This window comes from Drosophila rhopaloa, unplaced genomic scaffold (genome assembly GCF_018152115.1).
Source record: "Drosophila rhopaloa isolate 14029-0021.01 unplaced genomic scaffold, ASM1815211v1 contig_191, whole genome shotgun sequence".
NCBI classification, from domain to species: Eukaryota; Metazoa; Arthropoda; class Insecta; order Diptera; family Drosophilidae; genus Drosophila; species Drosophila rhopaloa.
This window is the reverse complement of record NW_025335074.1, coordinates 84,610-104,809: the sequence shown is the minus strand read 5'-3', so window position 1 is coordinate 104,809 and position 20,200 is coordinate 84,610. Positions and strand designations below refer to the sequence as shown.

The 20,200-nt window shown below is 43.2% G+C and overlaps 4 protein-coding genes across 4 annotated transcripts; 2 read left to right on the top strand and 2 right to left on the bottom strand.

Annotated features, from left to right (window-relative positions):
• Nucleotides 1-434: 434 nt before the first annotated feature.
• On the top strand, nucleotides 435-2,860 carry LOC108052827. The gene is made up of 2 exons (XM_017135324.2): nucleotides 435-990; nucleotides 1,391-2,860. Exons 1-2 carry the CDS (start codon nucleotides 522-524, stop codon nucleotides 2,854-2,856), a joined length of 1,935 nt encoding a protein of 644 aa, XP_016990813.2. The 5' UTR covers nucleotides 435-521; the 3' UTR covers nucleotides 2,857-2,860.
• Nucleotides 2,861-2,862: 2 nt separating this feature from the next.
• On the bottom strand, nucleotides 2,863-8,994 carry LOC108052826 (alsin homolog). The gene is made up of 5 exons (XM_017135323.2): nucleotides 6,389-8,994; nucleotides 5,434-6,052; nucleotides 4,102-5,241; nucleotides 3,549-3,700; nucleotides 2,863-3,489 (listed from the first exon to the last, which is right to left on the bottom strand). Exons 1-5 carry the CDS (start codon nucleotides 8,715-8,717, stop codon nucleotides 3,266-3,268), a joined length of 4,464 nt encoding a protein of 1,487 aa, XP_016990812.1. The 5' UTR covers nucleotides 8,718-8,994; the 3' UTR covers nucleotides 2,863-3,265.
• A 381-nt stretch (nucleotides 8,995-9,375) lies between these two features.
• Nucleotides 9,376-12,614, top strand: LOC108052831 (early endosome antigen 1). The gene is made up of 4 exons (XM_017135329.2): nucleotides 9,376-9,514; nucleotides 9,615-11,754; nucleotides 12,120-12,248; nucleotides 12,313-12,614. Exons 2-4 carry the CDS (start codon nucleotides 9,622-9,624, stop codon nucleotides 12,547-12,549), a joined length of 2,499 nt encoding a protein of 832 aa, XP_016990818.2. The 5' UTR covers nucleotides 9,376-9,514; nucleotides 9,615-9,621; the 3' UTR covers nucleotides 12,550-12,614.
• A 115-nt stretch (nucleotides 12,615-12,729) lies between these two features.
• LOC108052832 lies at nucleotides 12,730-13,574 on the bottom strand. The gene is made up of 3 exons (XM_017135331.2): nucleotides 13,462-13,574; nucleotides 13,311-13,389; nucleotides 12,730-13,253 (listed from the first exon to the last, which is right to left on the bottom strand). The coding sequence occupies exons 1-3, from the start codon at nucleotides 13,531-13,533 to the stop codon at nucleotides 12,979-12,981; spliced, it is 426 nt and encodes a 141-aa protein (XP_016990820.1). The 5' UTR covers nucleotides 13,534-13,574; the 3' UTR covers nucleotides 12,730-12,978.
• Nucleotides 13,575-20,200: the final 6,626 nt, after the last annotated feature.

Sequence of the window (20,200 nt, the reverse complement as noted above, 5' to 3'; positions counted from 1 at the left end):
TTTAAAAGTTTTCCTAGAATCGGTTAAGAAAAACACACATATCTATATCATATGCAATAATTTATAAAAATTAGATTATTTAATCGAATTTTATTCAAACAAACCAATTTTATCTGTCGTTCTAAGCTTGTAATAAATGTGATTTTTTCTTTCAGGCAGCCTTGTAAAATACTTGTATGTTCCTAACAGGGACGACTAAAATTATAAAAGATGATATCTTAAAAAATTTGAAATTATCTTCTTCTAGTTTTTAAGGTGCTAAGAATGTTAATATAATATTTCCAAATTATGAACTAACACTTTCCCAAATTATTTTTTTGAGACATATCTACCGTACGGGTTACTTTATTTCAAAACATGTTTCCAAAATTAGTTTATATTTATGTTTTTTTTCTTCTCAACAAACTATAAACTAAAAATCGTATCCTAATGGGAGTACTACCAAATGCTAGGTCACATTTTCTCCATCAAATTTGACAATCACACAGTTATTTATTCGTTGCCTAAATTTTCTATTAACAATGAGCGAAAATGAAGATAGTAACGGGGAGCCGGTTTCGACCATCGAGTCGATAGTGGACAACATGTTCACCCGACTGCGCATCATCTCTGTGGACGTGGAGAAGTTGCAGAAGGCCAAGGAGAAACTGGCGAACATTCAGCGGCGGAACACCTTCTTCCACCTTCTGGGTCAGGATGAGGAAGCCAGCTTTTACCGGGCCGGAAGTGATATGCAGGTCCTCCGCTCTAGATATTCTTTAATGTCGGAAGTTAACCATAAATCAGACGGGGGCTCCGAGGAGGAAGTCGACTTCGAGGAGTTGAGCGAGGACCTGTGCCTAATCCCATTCGAGGAGGATCGCTGGCATGGCTACTTCAAAGGCTTCCAGATCCTGACCTCTCCGATGGCACCCGATCCCAACGAGAATCGCAAGTGTATCGAACTTACGGCAATGCTGAGCTGCGAACAAGAGCTCAAAAGTTATCTTCGTGAGTTTGAAAGATGATATTACTACATATTTTCGTAAGCACATTTCCCATTACTTTTTCATTTATACACCTCTGAAATTGATTTTGCCTAAGTTATTTTTATAATTCATAAACGAAAAGGATCGGCATTTAAAGAAACATACCAGTAAAATCCATACAGAAAATTTCAAAAATAAACACCACCAACTCCAAATTTTAATTGGAAATTAATTTTTGGTAGTAGGAGTAGGAAGATAGTGATACCTTTTTCCTCCTTAAAAAGCATAGTCAATACTTCAGAGGTGTAAAATTGTGTCTGCTCCTTAGATAAACTCTCGCGTGATGATATATGTATGATAATTGTTTTTAGACTTAGAAAGCATCAAATAATAATTTCAAACCACATCCTCTTTACTTTCAGTAAACGGAGTCCGCTGCTTCCTGATTAATCTTTTCGTCGGCACCCAGCATGACAACCAGAGCCTGATCGTGAGGGTGCGTGAGGCTGAGATTAGTGTTTCCAAGGAGCTGGGCTTCCCGGTGACGTCCTCAGTCATGGTAAAGCTTTCGCCGCGCCACCAGTTTACCGGCGGGTTCAGCACTCAATTCCGCCAGGAAGGCAAGACGTCTGTCGACCTGGTGCAGGGCCAGAAGATAATCCTGACCGTGGACCGGGATTACTCCGACCGGTGCAGCTCGGATGTGATATATGTGAACGCCCGCTTTCTGCTCGTCGATGTGCAACACTTTGACTTCATCCTGATTGGCGAGGACATCCAGCTGATGGTGCGGAGCATCCACGCGGACCACCTCAGGTGCTGTGTGGCCCGGGGCGGAGTGTTGTTCGCCTACATGCCTGTGCTGTTTCCGGCCAGGTGTCCCCGATTCCGGGTCTCGTACGAGGAGCTGGAGGACCTCACTTTCGCCCGAGAGGTGGGTCTGAATGTGGTGATTTCCCATATTGTGGGCACCCCGAAGTACCTGGACGATTTGGAGCATGCGATGGCCGCCATGCACTGCGATGGAATGCGGCTGTACGCCAGAGTGGTCCTCAATGAGATCCAGGGCTGCAAAGGGGAGCTAAACTGGGCCACCAAGCGCTACGATGGCTTCCTAGTAGAACTGCAGCAGCCGGCAATTGTTCCGGACATCATGCACCTCTGCCCCGACGCCGAGTGCTTCATGCAGCTGGCCTACGCTTCGCAGAAGCCCATCATCTTTGATCCGCGGCTTCTAGACGAGCAGAAGCTTAGGGTCGACCCGGCGCATTACTACTACACGTTCTACTATCCGGACAAGTACGTGGTTTCCTGCCCCCAGCCGAAAATGACCTGCTACTTCCGCTACCTGCAAGACGCCATCTTCCAGCAGATCTGTCCACAGGCGCTGGCCAGTAGTCCCTATTGCGATCGCTCCCACACGGGAGCGGATAGCCTAGCTCGGGCAGTGGTAACAGCCTCCATGGAGGTTCATGCGGTGTCGATCGTCGTGGTCGGAGTGACCACGCGGATGGTGCAGAAGATCGCCCACTTTCGGCCGCAGGCTCCCATCCTCTTCGTCAGCCACATGCGCTCTGCCGAGGATTACGTTTCGATGTATCACAACGTCACAATGCTCCCAATCCGCACCAAATGCCTTACCGCGCATCGCAGGAATATCTTCCGAAAGGCCATCTACGGCTTGGCCTACTTGGTCACCCGCAAGATCGCCAAGCAGAACGATCCCGTGATCCTGGTTTACAACCACGAAGAGGGTACTTCGTTCCCCGAAAAGTATATCGTCTACAAGCTTGACAAGGCTCACTTTGCCTCGCACATGGCTGAAACTCTTTTCCCTATGGACTACGACCAGAAGCCTCCGAGCCTCAAGGATTTTGAGACCAATTAGATCCCATTCATGTGTGTAGATTATTTATTTGGTTTGGTGAGTAATCGGAATGTTAATGTGTTAACTTAGAATATACAAAACAGATAAAGATACATACATAAATATATAGATACACATTTCCTACACTGATCTAGAAACTTTCCATCAGCTTCTGTACAGGATCGATTCCCATAATTCTATGAGGGAGTTTCGTCTTTAAAGGTATATACAGGCTACAAACGGGAAATCTACAGTAGCGGTTCCAATTTACCTAAGCTTCACAGTGCCAACAAAGAATTTACCAGTTCCCTTTTAACTTATCCTTTCGATTAAAGCCCCGTATTTTCGGGGTTTATCAACTACCGAGACAATAGATTTAACAAGTAAAAAACGATAAATATTACACCTGCTATCTTTGGGCTAAGTCCGCTCAGGGATTCTTTTGCAAGGCTTTCAAGGTCACATGTTCATAGGCGGCCTTCAGTGTGGTGTAGCAATAGCCGGCCATTCCATTCATCTCGGCCTGGAAGTTGGGCCCACCCGTCAGATCGTCCAGCAAAGCCAGTTCCGCACCCAAGTGGGGAACCGCAGCGCGCAGCATTGTGAGCATAGTGAGCGGTATCATGTTGTCCGCATTGAGCTGGGCGGCATTATCTATAAATCAGGGCAATTAACGAACAGTTTCACAGATTACAAAGCGGGTGAGAACTCACCAGCCATGGCGTGCTCGTAGGCCTCGGTTAGCAGCTGCGTGCTGCGCTGTATCACAGTCAACATGTCCTGAGGACTAAACTTCTCCTGCAGTTCCTTCAGTGTCTGGACTGACTCCTGGAATTTAGGGTCCAGCATCACATTATGGAGGAAACTAAAACGAAAACAACACTTTTACTTTAATTTTTGTATGAACCGTGCGTAATACATAAAATGGAATAAACGAAGCTAATTGTTATAAAAAGGTAACTTTTATACTTTGGGTTCTCTTTAACTGATACATTTTTAAACTCTGTATGTGTCTTTTGTAATGCTGTTTTCATGCTATAATTTTTATCAATTTTTTTATAATTGAAACTAAAATAGGACCCCGTTTATAAGATTAAAACGAAAAATATGGTAAAATTAGATTTCAAAGATTTTTCAAAAGATGTTTTTGAAAGCGCTTTTAAAATTTACCTATAAACAACAAGGGTATAGTTCTAAAATGCATATTAATATGCTAACAAATTTACAGGCAAGTTTGATTTTTCCCTTTGTGATTATTTTGTTTACCTCTCATGGCCCATAAGTTCAACAAGTTCTTGGTCCTTAAGTTTCTCGGCAAGATTCAGATTCTGCCGGTACATTTCGTCTTTTCGACTGTACTTATTTGCGTACAACACAAATAAGGTTGAGTAGATTCCCTCCGATAGCACCAAAGGGTACAGCAGGGTAATATGCGATATAACCTCCCTGCTTCCCTCCATATGACAATAGTCCTCGGGCAAAGCAGGAAACATCTTGCGTACAAAGCGGTAAATGCGTCTTGATATAGACTCCCACTCTCTCATCGCCTGTTTAGCCAGGATCGGGGTGGGTTTAACCTTCCAGTAGCCATATGAATAGTGAAAACAGTTCGCGATGCGGTCGTTCAAAGCGTACAGCGGATGATGGCGATCCTTGAAAGCCTGCTCCAGGTACAAGCGTATAGAGGCCACATCCTGCTCTGTGAGCACCGAGGCCATTCCAAAACTGGGCACCTGCTCCAGCATTGCACTCGTCGTGGATGTGGTCGAGGTAATGGAGCAATCGCTGTTGTTCATGTGCTTTGAAATGCTGTTATTGTTGTTGTTGTGACTTAATTTTGAAAAACTTTCGTTAAGCGTGCTGGATTCTTCGCCATTGACAGTGCTGTTCAGAAGGGTTGGGTCCAACTGAAAACTGGCCAGACTGCTAGTGTCCAAGTCACGAGATGAATTGTGACCCATAGAGAGCAAGCTATCCGCCCTCTGCAATCCACCAGGCTTGCTGTTAAGTGTCTCTTGGGAATGGATGCGTCGTGGTGGAAATCCCAGAAAGTCCAGCGCCGATGCAGCCTCCGTTTGCAGCTTGCTAAGTGCGTTTGTGGTAGTCCGCGCTTTCGCCAGCGGGGAAGAAGTCTTCTGTGGCAGCGGCAAACTGAGCAGGATGTTGTTAAAGTAGTTCCCAGGCTTGGCTCCCTCCCGAGCCCGTTGCTTGCTCATGTACACTGCAATGCAGTTCCAGAGTTGGGCCGTGCTGAGTGATGGTTTCGAGGATTTCCTGAGGGTACCTCCTGATGGAATACCTCCTGAGCTGCTGTTGGTCGCCGTGCAATTGGCCAGGTCGGATTCAAAGTTGTTGAACAGCGAGCGCCATTTGCGATTGTGATCCACCACTTGACGTCCCAGTGAGCTAAATAAAGATAATAATAGTTAAAGCTCTGTGATCCTTACAGTTTTCATAATATAAAAGTATTATTTTTGTATTAAAAATACATAACGTGTTGAAAAAAGTTAAATGGTTGTTTTTGGTAAAGGCCTTTTTTTAAACTGGTGAAATAACTCAATGACCTCAAAATATTTATTTTGGGTTCCATTAACTCACCTGGGGTATTTGGGAAAGCGTCGATTTAGCACCAGCTCGCCAGCCTGTATGCGCACCGTCTCCCAGCTGCCGCTGAGCTGTCCGAACATCTTGTTGCCGATCAGCTCGCAGGTGTCATCGGACTCCCCGGCCGGTATAACTCCACTTCCTCCACACGCATCTCCACTGGGCATGTAATACTCCCCCCGCCCGTTGGGACCGTTAAGAGTGAGTTCGCCCTCATAGTAATAGTCATTCTCGAAGACCGCAACCCCACTACCCATTAGATCGTCTCCGGAGAAGCTCCCCTCGAAGTAGTCGCCTCGGTTGGTGATGCAGCTGCCGATCCCCGAACGCTTGTTGTCTGCAAACATGCCCATGTACTTGTCTCCGCTAACCAGGTCCTCGATCACGCCGTAACCACTGCGGGCGTTGGCCTGGTACTCGCCCACGTAGATGTATCGGTTGTTTCGCATCATCCCATGGCCGTGGAACAGACCCTCGCAGAAGTTGCCCTCGTACACTTCACTTTCGGGAGAATCCTTGCTGTGGGTTTCGTAGACTCCGTAGCCGTGGAAGCGCCCACCTTTGAAGTGGCCCACATACAGGCCCGATGACGGAATCACCATCTTGCCGTAGCCTGCGTAAAGAAATAGTTTAATAAGTTGAGTTGGTTATGTATATCAACATAAAATATTTGTGTAAACCAATAAAGATGATTGGACTAAAAAATTTTGTAAACATAGGAAAGAATGTGCAATAGGTGTTTTAGAAAAATAGTTCGTTTTATATGTATCGCTCATTTGTGCTCTATATAGGCTTGGCTTTCATTCACACGTTGACCTTAATCTAGGCGAAATTTAAAAGATTTCGTCAAAATCATCACAAATTTTTAATTTGTACATATATATAATAACTGCTATTTAAACGGTGTCTGGTTTTAACTATTTAATTTTTTTTTGAATAGATCTCTTACCTTCGATGACGCCATGTTGCAGTTCCCCGCAGTAGACACTCCCGTCTGGATACTCCAGGTAGCAGTTCCCGTGGAGGACGCCCTTCCTCCAGGTGCCGCATGCCTTGACCCGGGAGAACTTCGGATGCTCCCGACTAAACTCGTATCCTGTGGAGCGAGTACTGGGCACCGGACTACCGAGCGGCCTGCCTAAAGATGCAACAATGCTCGACTGCAGTTGGTCTAGCCAGACCTTGCGCATTTCCTGCGAACGCGTGGACACCAGGAAACTCTTTTCCGGCGTTGTCAATCGCAGGCAAAGATCGCCCTCGGTCCAGACCCACAGGGTTGTTAAAGGATAGGAGTACAGCGAATTGCCGCCCACCTGGCACAGAAAGTCGGAGAAGAGGATGAAGCTGTTGCTGGAAATGCTGATGGCGGAGGTGACTAGTTTTAATGGAACTAGGGCTGACGTGAGGATCACCCTTCGTTCTCGTTTTCTAAACTGAACAATCCTGGGGTTACGGTCGTTGCTGCTCCAGAAATCCTTGGTATTCACGGCCAGCTCCTGGCTGATGCAGCTGTGCCTAGCGAACTCAGACCAGGCCACCCTGTGCTCTCCATACTCTGGCTGCGTCTTTACTAGCAGCTCCATGAACTGAACAAACAGCTGGTAGATACTAAAGGGTTGCTGGAACAACCGAATGACGTAGCTCTCCTCGTTTAGCTCGGCCAACGGGCTGCTAAGTCCAGCGATTGCAGCCACCGCTTCACCAAATCCATTCACCGAGTACACATCGCAATAGGACTTCGTGTATGCATCGAACAGGTCGATGTACTCCTTGTAGTGGCAGATGAACAGCAGATCGGCGGGTTGCACAAAGTCCGCCCGGTAGAATCCCTCTAGCGAATGCAAGGTCGCCACCAGCAGGCATAGCATTCGCTCCCAACAGACCAACAGCGGACCAAGGACGCTGATCGATTCCAGCGCAGATTGCCGTTGCCAGATTTCCAGCGTTTGGACTGCCTGCCGGTGCTTAAGCAGCAGCTGCAGTTGCGATTGCAGGTGGCTTAGGTAGTAGTGATACTGTCGCTGGAACTGCCTTTGGTTTTGCACAGTGTAACGCCCGGAACACATGAGCAGTCGGAGTTGTCGCGGCCACGCAGCTCCCAGCTGAAGCTGGAGGAGCGTCTGGGCATAAGTGCTGGATTGCTGCAGGTGTCGCATTGGAGGTGGCGGCTGGAGGGATTGTATCTGCCCGGACGCCTTCAGCAGCAGCGTGTGGTAGTCCCCGCAAGTTGCTTCCAGAGCCGAGTTCTGCTCTATAGGAAGCGATGCCACGTTATCCGCAATGGTAATCTCCATGGGCGAGCTTACATCCTCGCCCAACTGGGAGTGATTGTTGAGGCCCCAGTGGTAAAGTCTTCCGTCCAGAGTGCGAACCACAGTGTGCTCCAACCCGGCTGCAATGCTGCACACGCCCATGCTGTCCAGTTTCTGAAGGCGCGTAACATTGGCTCTCCGGATATGATCTCCGGTGCCAAGAAGCCCATTGTTGGATGCTCCGAAGGTAAAGAGTTGGGTGTGAAGTAGGGCGTATCCCTGGTGAAGCAGGTGCCTCGTGTTGGCCGCAAAGCTGCGCTCTGAGTTGTCACTGCTGAGGGATTTCACAGAGGCCCGTTCGTCCTCTGGTTCCTCCTTTGCATTGGCCACCTGTAGCTGTAGCACATCGTCAGCCAGATTGTAGGGGGCCACCAGCATCACAAAGTGCTCGTTTCCGGCTGCTAAGTCGAGCAGTTCCTTGCCTTCTTCGTATAAGCGCATGTGGCGGGGTTGTTGCTCCGCCTTAAAGACCTCTCCGCAGCTGCCCATGACATAGGTTTCTCCCCCAGCGCCGACAAAGACAACGCCCTGGGCGGAGCAGCAAACCCGCCGAATGCGAACGCCTTCGGCGAGCAGTTCCAGAGGGTCAAAGCCGAGGGTTTGCCAGGCGTGCGGGTGTCCCACATCCCGGCCAGATCCTATCACCTGGCGCTGTACGGAGCCGCTGCTCAGAACTACGAACAGCTCCTGGCGGCCGGAACAGAAGTCCACATCCACCACATCTGTGCGGAGGAGTTGCAGGTCCAGGTGGCTGCGGTTCGCCTGCAGCTGAGCGGAGTATAGGGCGTGGTCGGTAGTCAGGAGGAGCAGGCCCTCGCCAATGCTGCAGATCCGCGATGCGGGAGCCCGCCGCAAGGGAGGCAGACCGCGCCAGTGGAGCTGCAGGGTCCTGCCCTCATGGAAAATGGAGAAGGACTCCTGCTCCTCCTGACCCACGGATGTTGAGTCATCCGCTGCACTGGCCATAATGCGCGAGTTGTTGTGGGGGATTTAACCAGGGCCAAGGTTTTGTAACACGACGCAATTGCTCGAATTGCTTGCAAACTGTTCTCACATGCTGCAGTTGCTCTGATCTCCGCTAAGCGCTCGAAGCACCATTGAACGCATTACGCCGCAAATTGGAACGCAATTTTGGATGTCACGGTACCAAAAGTTCGATTTTCACTTGATTTTTACTGGCTAATATAATTCATGTTTTTGTGATGATTTCTGCGACTGAGTGTGGCCAGCTATTTTAAGTTCCAATTAGAATTTATAAAATAAGGATGTTCTTGAAAAAGTGAACTTCTGCTATTAAGCAATTTCCCAATTCGATTACTCGATTTTTTTTTGAGAATTCAAGAATTTATCAGTTTGAAGAGACTTGAATTTGTTGTATTTCAGCATTATAATACTTTTTAAATATGTTTATGTTTAAATACGGTATCAATTTTTAGGTAAGATTACGTTTAAATTGGAAAATTCAGATAATAGATAAAACGATATAAACTACTAAATATAAATTTTTTGCATCCCAATCGAACTGATTTTGTCATTAGCTTTATTTACCTACAATTTTTCATGGTATTTTTTCTTACCAACCCGGTTTATTTATTCGTATTTTGAATACGGTCATACCGTTCTCGCTATCAGCTGTTCGACCACAAAGTTTTCTGCAGGTTTTGTTTATTTCTATTAAAATGTAGTTTTGTCGATAATTATTGGGCATTACTTACAAGTAACTCAAAATTAAATCGTCGCTAAGTGTGCTGCAACATAAATTGGTACGTTTCAATTAGAGTGTTATGCCAATTATCCGACTGGCATCCGCCCACAAAACTTGTTTTTTAGCCACGAACTCACGAAATGAAACCCTTTCTACAGCTTGACAATGGAATCAGACTGCGAGGGCGCTGCAGCGTTGGCAGATGACTCCGGGCACTTTAGCTTCACCAGCGATGAGGGAGGAGGAAAGGAAAAGGAGCAGTCGATGTTTCTGGTGCGTCGGGAACTCCTTCGGTCGCGCAGCGAAGTGGAAAGACTACTCAAATCAGAACAGTGGTACAAGCAGGAGCTCAAATCGCAGAAGCACAGCAGACTGGAGACCCTCGAACGCTTGTACGCCCAGGAGCGAAAATATCTGATGGAGAACCAAAGGCTGCAGCAGGAATCGATGCGCCTACACACAAGGTGTGCAACTCTGGAGAAACAGCAGGAGCAGGGATCCCCAAGATCCGCCAGCGCATCTTCATTTAAGAGAGATTCGGAATCCCCCGACTCCTCCTTTGAGACAAAACAACAGGAGGCCCGGCTCCGGGATCAGCGTCAGTTGATAGACGTCCTCCGTAAGCAGAAAAAGATGCTTCTGGATGACATCCGGATACTCAGCCTGGAGCACGACGAAAAGCTGTCGCAGCTTCAGGAAACTTTGGCCGGCATGGAGCTAGAGAGCAAGCATGTGACGGGAAAATGCAAGCAACTACTCGACCTAAAGAGCCAAATGGAGCACCAGTTAGAACTGAAGAGCACTGCCCTGCGCAGTGTCACCGCCGAGCGGGAGCAACTCCGCCATGTCATCGCCGAGCTGAACGAGACTCTGCAAACCCAGGAGCAACTGCTGGCCTTAAAAGAACAGGAGTTCATCGATTTAAAACAGTACTACCAACAAAAGTTGACCCGGGAAAGCAGTTTGGAACTCATGCACTCATATAGTCTTAAGTTCCACAAAGAGATTAACAGCAAGACGAGCGAGATTGCCAGCCTTAAAAATTCCCTCAACGAACTTCAGACGGAGTTGATGATGATGTCCCAGTTGAAGGAGCAAAGCGAGGAGCAACAGCGGCAGCTAGAGCAGTTGGAGTTCACATTGCAGGCTCAACTTTTGGAGGAGGAACAGCTCCGACAAAGCGATGCTCTCAAACTGGAGCAGGTGGAGAATTTAACCATTTCTTTGACTACCTTGCAACTTGAAAAGGAAAGCCTGAAGGAAAATTTGAAAGAGGCGCAAAACACTCTGAAAAAGCTTGAGCAGAAAGTGCACAGCCTCCACGGTCAGTATGCCGAGATGGTTTTTAAGTGCGAAGAGACCAAGCTGCAATTGGAAATGGAAAAAGTCGAAATTGGCAAGTTTAAGCAGAAAAGTTCCCTCAAGGAAGGTGAGTTGGTTGAGAAACTCCAAGAGTATGCAGGTCAGTGTAATGAGCTTAGGAGAGCGTTGGCCAAGGCGGAGTCCCGAATGGATGTCCAAACCAAGAATGCAGACATCTGGCAAGAGCAGTTAAAAACAATTGAAAGATCCAGACAGCAAGAGACAAAGCAGAGCCAAACTACTCAAACCGACCTTGAGGATCCTATTCTAATCCATCGCATCGAGACTTTGGAAGTGCAACTGGCGGATGTCAAGACCCAGAAAATGCAAACAGTTTCGCTGCTCCAAAAACTGTTACAGCAGCAAGATGCCAAAATAAAGAGCACAAATGAAATGGAAGCAGACTGGGTACAACTTGTAGATGCCCTGCAAGCTACCCAGCAATTTGAGCAGAAAATGCGTGCAGAGCTTCAACATAAAACAATTGAATTAGAACAACTAAATCAACTTTTTGCTGGCCAAAATGAAGAACTACAGAAGCTACAGAAATTGAGCCTGGCAAAGGACGAGGAGAATCGGCTGGAGTTACAGCAGCTCAAGGAAACATTCCAAAAGAATCTGGAGATTCACTCCGCTGATTCGATAAACTTACACAGGCTACAAGACCAGGTTAAATCTTTGCTCGCGGAGCGACAGGAAACTACGCCAGAAGAACGCAAGGCGGTAGAGTGCTTGCGATCTCTGGGTCAATTTCTCGAAATGGAAATGGGGAGGAGGCTGCCAGAAATAAAGAGTTGGACACAGTTGGCCAAACTTTTGCGAAAAGAACTAAGAAACGGGAGAGTAAACAACCGAAAGGCTGAGGAGTTACCTGGACTTAAAATAAAGCTGGCGCAGGTCAACGGAAGGCATGAACAAGCGTTGACCAAAATAAAGGTAACATGAATAGTATAAAGTTTATAATACGATATCGATTAAAAAATTCGTTTAAAAAAGCTAAATATATGTGCCCTGCTTATCGCAATTCTGAGGTTACTTTCCATTTTAAAGCGGGCTAACTTGTTTTTTTTCTTAAAGTTAAATCGGATCTTATTTCTAAATAAATACAAATACATAACTTCTGGCGGTTATTTTACACCAAAATAGGCACAATTTATGTGTTTATTAAACTTTTTTAAATTTGATATGTAACAGTTTTATTGTGATGTTTTAGAGAACTAACTAACATATCCTCTAATATTTCTCTATTGGGTAAAGAACTGTTATTGTAAAAGAAACTAAAATATTTATATTTCGCACAGTATCTGGAGCAAACATTAGCAGCGGAGCGAGCGCGCTTTGAGGCCTCGGATTCGGGCAAATCGACGGCCAGCACCACACCCCAGGAACCCGCCCATGAGGTAGCAAATCTGATGGATGATTATAAGAAGGTAATTCTGATTTACTTGGATTAGTTATTATTGGCATCTATTAAACTGATTTTTCAACCCGCAGCTCGTTCAACAAACAGCCAATGAGACGTGTCGCCCCCGCAATAGCTTCATTCTAGACCTCATTGAGCGGAGTCAGCAATGTCAACCGAATTTGTGCCAACTAAGTGAGGACGTTATGGCCTGCCGCTCGGATATGGAAGAGCTAAGCAGGCTGCTCGTCGCTGATCGGAATCAACGGAAAGTGGAAGTCATTCCCTCGCTTATGGAGGAACTTCGAGCAGTGGCAGAGCACTCTTAGGCTCCCTAGTGTAATTTCATAACTAATTTTTCATGAAGTACTTAATTTGTTAGTCTCGAATTTTGTTTGTCTTTGAAGGTGCAATTATTGAGTTTATATTTTGTGTTTAACCTAGTCTCATTGTCTGAAAATCTTATAGGATCCTAATAGTTTAATTTATGAAAATATTTGTTGTTCTGTTTTTTTTATACTCGTTACATTTACTTTAAGGTTAAACATTCTGATTGTTTATTAATATTATTTAACCAAATTATTTATGAACAATATTTGCCAAGATATATATAACTATTTTTTCTATATTATACATCAACCATATTTGGTAGCCACAAATTATATATATATATATTTATTCATGTAGTGTATACAATAATAATATATTATATGTGTACAATAAAATATATTTGTGTCAAAGAAATTATTGGTAATGATTCACCTTCGTGGGCACCTGGGTATCTTAGTTCCGTCATTCGTCGTAATAACCTCCTTTTGTTCGTAAGTCGTGTTTCCCTCCTCGTCCATGTCCAAAACTTCCTGCATTTGGCCTTTCCTACTTCTGGTAATACCGCACCTTACTTTATTGTTTTTATCCATGCATATAATAAGAAGATCATGGTCCAGTTTCTCAGAGGGCTTTAAGACCTTGGTCACTTTGCAGGACGCGGTAAACTTTTTTGGGCAGGTCACACCGGCACATTGCCAACCATCTAGGGGAAAATAACTTTTTTAATGAAATGCACGTTGTAGACACTACTAGTACTTACTCTTATTTTTTTCTACCACCGCTTTATTCATATCCTCATTTAAGTGTGCAAATGCGTCAGACTTAAGTGAATTTATATTCTGAAATAAAGAATAACATGTATAGATTTCAAGAGTCTTCAGTAATTTTAATTTTTAAGGTTTCCAAGTTACCTCAGCTTCAGAGTCTATGGGATAACATAGACTAACCACAACTGTTAATAAGAATGAGAGACAAATATTCATAGCTGGTCCTTACTGATTCAGATTTCTTCTAAGATTACCTGCTGTAAAACAAATTAGCTCATTCCCCGTTTTGTGACAGTGAAAAATTGATTATTAGAAATATTTGTTAAATATTCATGGTTTGATACCTTCATAAGAGGGTTATTATATAATTTTTAAGTTCTTTAGTAACAAGGCTTAGAAATACTTCCATAAATGAATGCAATTATGGTTAAAAATGAACTGCAAGAACTAGGACTCTTAGTTATATTGGTACTATACAAAATAACTCCCTATTTTATCATTTGGCAAAATCAACTTTTAAGCTTAAAAATGGATTGTGAAGGCCTTCCCTGAATGATGTAAGCTGTGCCAAATCGATTTTGTGGCTTCATCTTCAATCAGAAACGGCGGCAGTCTTTTTCTTTTCTGTTCGAATATATTAAACGAAGGCACCCGACACCGCCCTTGGCATTGTCAACGCCTGGGATGGGACTCGAAGGAGTTCGGGGGAACGGGCGAACCACTTGGGTATTGATAAATGCGTTGAAAACTAAGCGACCGCCCAGTGGATTACCACCGCCCCACGCCAAGTTCCCCGATCCCCGGAAAGCACCTCCCGCAGCCAGCTCGCGATGAGGAGCAATCGACCACAATCGCTGGTCAAATTCAATTGGCGCAATTTTTCATCTGTGGCTCCAAGGGATCCGATCTGGCGGATCCTTTTGGGCTGTTGCTGCTGCCGTCTATTGTTGCTCTGGGCTCTGGCAATTGTTCTCGGCCCTGGATCTCTGGAGCTATGGTGCTATGGAGCTGCAGAGCCCTCTGCTCAAGGTTGTTTATTTTGAAAAATCACCATCACCCGATCGTGGCCTGTGCCGACGGCTGGGGATTTAATTCTACTCTGGACATTTATAAATTGCATTCAATTTATACACAACACGAAAGCGTGATTTTTACATTTTTACAATCTAGCGAATAATAGATCAGCGTCGTATTATTGCCGACTCCTCAATGCAATGCTCTTCAGAGCTGTGCTATGCTTTTTGAGTCTTCAGCCTGTATCATGAAGAAGGTTCTCTTTGGCTTTTTAATTGACTTAAATAATGTTAACTGAAGTATTATAAAAAGGATAAATGTGTATTATCGAATAAAAATGTTGTTCCTTAAAACTTTTATTACGTTAATGAGATCCCTAATGATATTAATCACATTAAACTTTTCAGTATAAATGATTGACAATCAAACTAATTAAATTTCATTTATTTAATAATATCCTAACGCTACTAAGTACATACTTATTCATTGCGTAAGTAACAATAATTTAAGGAAAGTTAAAAATAGTAATTCAACTAAAATAAATAGACAAATGTCTTTAAGGTTGCGAACATTTTTTTATTTTATAAATAAACTATGCATAAACAAAAATGGTAATTTCAAAAGGAACTTTGATTAAACACGCAAGTTACTCATAAAATCATAAAATAATTCGATTTAAGGTTGTTAAATTTTTTTAAAAAATTAAGTTTTCAATAGAAGACTGCATAGATTCAAGTGCCTATATTACAGATTATCACGACCAGTTTTGTGTTAGACTTTTTCATAGGATTAAGATTACCATTTGTACCTGTCCTGTTTTTTTTTATATTTGTGTTCCCGACCTGTTCTTTTCAGTATCTCGAACACAGAACTAATAAGGAAAGCCGCTAAATGTGACATAAAACAAAATACCTTGAGCCAAAAAGTATACCACTTATCATCCACATTAAAAAAATTACAATAATAAAAGCATTAATTCGGCCAAATGCTAATTAAAGTTTAAGTTTGTGCAGTTTAACATCCTGATTAAAACCAATTTTACCATTTTTTCACGTTAATGTTATCTTAAAGCTTATGTTCCGTTTCCGTTTATGTTCCTCAAATGTTTGTACGTATACATATTTAATATGTTTTAGTTTTTATCAAGCCATTTCAATTGTTCAGGAAACATTTAAAAAATCGCGCTTCTCTTAGCCTAAAAAAAATTTCTTTCAAGGCGGATTGTTGAGATTGATAGATTAAAAAAACTATAAACAATTTGAAGCGTGTTCTAATGTGCATAAAATTATGGTGGTGGCCCTGCACTTGAACAAATTGTTTGTGCATTTTATAGAGATATAGAATATATATAAACAGACCAACACTTATTATGTTTAGGGGAATTATTATAAAGTTGAAGGACGTTCTATTACATATAAAATGGGTGCTCCGTAAAAACATTTAAAAATATATTTTAAAGTATAGTTTATTTTCTTCCGAAAAGCTGCTATCTTCGGTGCAGTTTTAAAATAGAATGCCTATATTTTAGGATCACAGTTGAAAAACCAAAATACCCAGATATACAAGTTATGAAGGCTTCAGATGAATGTGGCTTCAGTCATAGACCATGACATTTAACCCCCGCCAGTATTTTTAAAACCACTCGTAACGATTGAAAGTCTTCGTTTGTTCAATTGAATGCTCCCTCGGGATACCCGCTTGCGGTCTATTAATTAAATACTATTTCCCTACCTCACCCCTTGAAATCCTCTACATTGCCCCCAAAGTTGGGGCATCGTTCGTCCGTCCAAGGGTATCATTTGATTCGATGAGAGTGCCTTTTGTTGTACTTTTCTTGGCTCTTTGATTTCGGTTCTGTGTATTGGGCAGGTCGCTCATTAAAGAGGGAGGAGCTGGCGGGAAGAAGGGTTTTTGACCAAACAAAAGGCATAAACCTTTAATTCTCACCAAAGCGATTGATGCGGTCGCAGGGCCAGAGCGACGATGTGGGGATACGGTCCTTCTTCTCCGCCTGGGTCTCAAATCTCAAAAGCCAGTCCTAGTGCCAAATTGCAAATGCAACTTGTTAACCTTGAAAACCGAGCGGACGGATGGGCCGGCGGACAGATAGTCAAGGAGCCTGAACCGCAGACCCGGCACAGTATGAGGCATTTAGTCAGACGTCGTCGTCGTTGCTGTTGTTGGTGTGGCTGTTGTTGTTGTAGTTGATACCACTGCTGCCGCTGTTGTTGTCCGTCTGCCGATCACTCGTTTGTCTAGCTGATGCCCCCCGCTTATGTGCTGCTACACTGAAACAAATATCCCCGAAGTCTTTGGATGGGAGGATAGCAGCCGGCAATTAGTCCAAGAATTCAATTTTTAAAAATAATGCCCTTAATAAAGACAAATTGCCTAAGATGTATGTGAAAGACCAGGTCTTACAGGTAGTCTTTTGGGTCAAAAGCATTAAGTACATTTGTTTATTATAAGTGTGCCGTTTAAACTATTGTAGGGGAAAAAAAATAATTTTTAATTATATCCTTTAATATTTTATAATTGATTAATTTGAAAAATTAATTTCTGTCAGTGCACTCAGCATATTGAATAATGCGTTTATGGCCAGATGAATGACACTTCATACATGCGTCCCTGGAGCTGCAACTTGCAACTGGCCACAAACCACTCGCAACGGAGGCTAGAAGGGTTAGGATGCCGAGCCTGCCTCCTGGTGGTGCATATTTCATGCGTAAACTTTGGCTTGGGCATCCGCCACTATTCGTCATTTGTGCCGGGCCATGTCAGAGCTGTGTTTGAAAGAAATTCGTTTAAATTGTCAATTGTCTGGGGTTCCACGGCTGCGGCTCCTGCTCCTGCTTCAGCTCCTGCTCCTGCGCCTCGGCCAGGAACTGGTTTCCAGCCACTCCTAATGAGGCGCATCAGCGGAAAAAATGGGAGTAAGGAGCGGGGCACGAAACGAACCGGCCCGAACCCTTTTAGCATTCAGCCGTGATGGTTGGTGGCCCCCACAGTGGCTGGCGATCCCAGGGCCTCGGTGCGTTTGCATTTAGCTGGCCAGGCACATTAAAGTCGAGTCAACTTACCCACATTCGAGCGGCATGTTTAGTGCCCTGCCAGTGGTTCTCATAGCCCAGCCTACTCCCCTTGGAATCCCAGGCCATCCCATCGCACTCCCACCGGAGGGGCCATTTCCATTCTGATTTGGTTTAAGATTCGGATGCGGATCGGATCCTGCTTACTGGGTGTTGCAATGTCATTCCCTGCATTTCATACACTCGTTCACTTTACTGCCCGGCCATAAATAAACTTGTATCTTTAAGATAGAAACAGTCGTAAAAAATCAGCAAATGACCCCGAGTTCTCCCATCTCCTTGAACCCCCCACGTCTAAGTCGCGTGAGAGCTTTTAGCCAGCTCCAGGGAACCATCAAACTGGTTAAATACCCAGTCAGGCCATTTGGAGCATCTGCAGAACATGTGTAAGTTTCCATATTAAATTTTATATTTAGTGCACGACTTTGGGCGCTTTATTTTCCCTTTTAGAATTTAGCATACAATGATATCGCAATGAAGATCCCTGTGAGATGATTTGAAGATACCACGGATGAGATCGTGATTGAGGCAAACATCGCGGTCATTAGAGAATTGACTTTTTGCGACTACTTAAACTTGTACACAGCTTTAGGCCATTTGAACAACAGAACAAGAAAAGATCACTTTAAGCACCCCGGAATGAGGAATTTCGATCATAACTCTTTTAAATCATTTTCCCTTCCAGATCTAAAGTCATTTAAAATAAATGTTAAACAGCTCACCTCATCATATTTTCAATTTAATAATTTTTCATCAGAATATTATAATCACTCTGAATAAGATTCCAGACTGCCAGAAGTGGCTGCAGGCCTTTCATTAAGCATAAATCATAATTATGTTCAGCATTTTACATCTCTTCGGGTATTACAAACACATATTTTGAGATGATGAGACATCTCAATGAACCTGTAATGCGGAGCTACGTGGGCACATTTTAATTTTCCTCCAAACGCGGCTAGAACACTTTGACCTAATTTATTTCAATTCAATTGAAACATTTCTGAAGCATTTAAAGACCGACCATAAAAGGCAGTTGAAATGGCTTTTTGTTGGCGAGAACTTAAGACGGTAGACGGTTCATGGAAGATCATAAAAAATAATTAAGAAGTTGGTACTTGGCACGATCTGGCTTTTTCTGGAAATGTGCTCTCTCCCATTAGTGGAATCTTTTGTATGTTGTTTAGTTTAAGTCGTTTTAAAAAAAATATGGGTTTTCACATTCATCATTACTAAAATATTTAAGTTAATCATTTGAGTATGTTATAATTCATTTGTAAAATATTGACAACTTGTTAATCTTATTATTTTATGTAGGTTTATAGTGTATAACTTCTTATCAACTATGTATGATTGCCGATTATAGAGTATCCTCGCTTCGATGCTCCAAACATTAATTCAAACATTTTTGGTTCTCTTCTTATTTTCATTACTTGGACCATGGTTATTTAATCAATGGGGGCTCAGTTGCGAGTGTTCCACATAAAAGGGAAGATACTCCAACGAGCGCTCAACTCGAGACGCAGCATCACTGCCCCCGGATTGGTACATTGATCTTGGCCCATTATGAAATACTGGAAAGAACCGTTAAGATCCACAGATAGCAAACGAAATCAATGACCCAAAACATTTTTGGGTTGCCCACATTCTGTTGTTTTGATTACGTCAAATGGGATGCCAGCTCCTCCAATATGAGACTGCAAGCTGGGCGGCTTTCGATCGATAACTATGTAATGCATTAACATTTCTCGATTCCAGGGCAGGGGCAGCAAAGGAGCTGGAACCGGGGCCATGGGAACGAGATCGAGACAAAATGTCAATGGGAGAGTCTTGTTGCCTGGCCGGCGTCTCACCAGACAGCATGCAAATAGCAAATAGCGAATAGCAAGATGCCAGAGCCGAAGTCCACGACCAAGTTGAGGCTGATTCTGCAGCCAAAGGGGCCCATGTGGCCATGCAATTTAGTCAAAGGCCCTAACGGCATTTGAGCCAAATGCGTTTACGTTTACGCATCCGCTATAAACTCGTATGCCGGGTTGTTGCTGCCACTGACGCTTGCCGGTTCTCTAAGCCGGGACTTTGGAGCAGTGATGCTGTCCTAGCCATTTAATGGTTCTCGAAATTGCAAAACATGAGTTCAAAAAACAATAAACTGTCGCAACAGTGGGGTATTCAGTACCCGAGGCTTGATGAATTGACCAGGCCTTCGGAATTTGAATTTAAAGTTATTATCTTTTTTCTTTTATAATATATTTCTTTTAGTCTTTAAACTTTTAAAGCATTGTGAAATAAGACATTTTTATTATTTCACAAATTTAAAGTGATCTTTTATGTTTTAATATACAAGCTTTTTGCCTCAAGTAAACTTTTTTTTTTATTTCTTTATAGCTGAAAACACATCAACGTTGGCTCAAATTTGATATTATTTACACTTAAATAAAATAATAAATAATAAAAAATTATAAATTGATTCAAAAACTTAAATTTGATATTATTTACACTTGATTAAAATAATAAGTAATAAAAAATAATAAAAAGATTTAAAAACTTTACTCTGTTTGAGATAAATACATGTGCACATTGCAAATGGCGAAGCTATTAACTAAGTATACATGACTGAAATAACTTACATACAAACATGCTATGGAGGCTTATATCAATGCTAGTATAATATTTTATTACTATTGACTGCAATTTAACTCCACACCAAGGCGTGGGTATACTACAAGTTTAAAGAAATTTAAAAAAATGCAATAAAAACTTAAATTGTTACTAGTCCAATA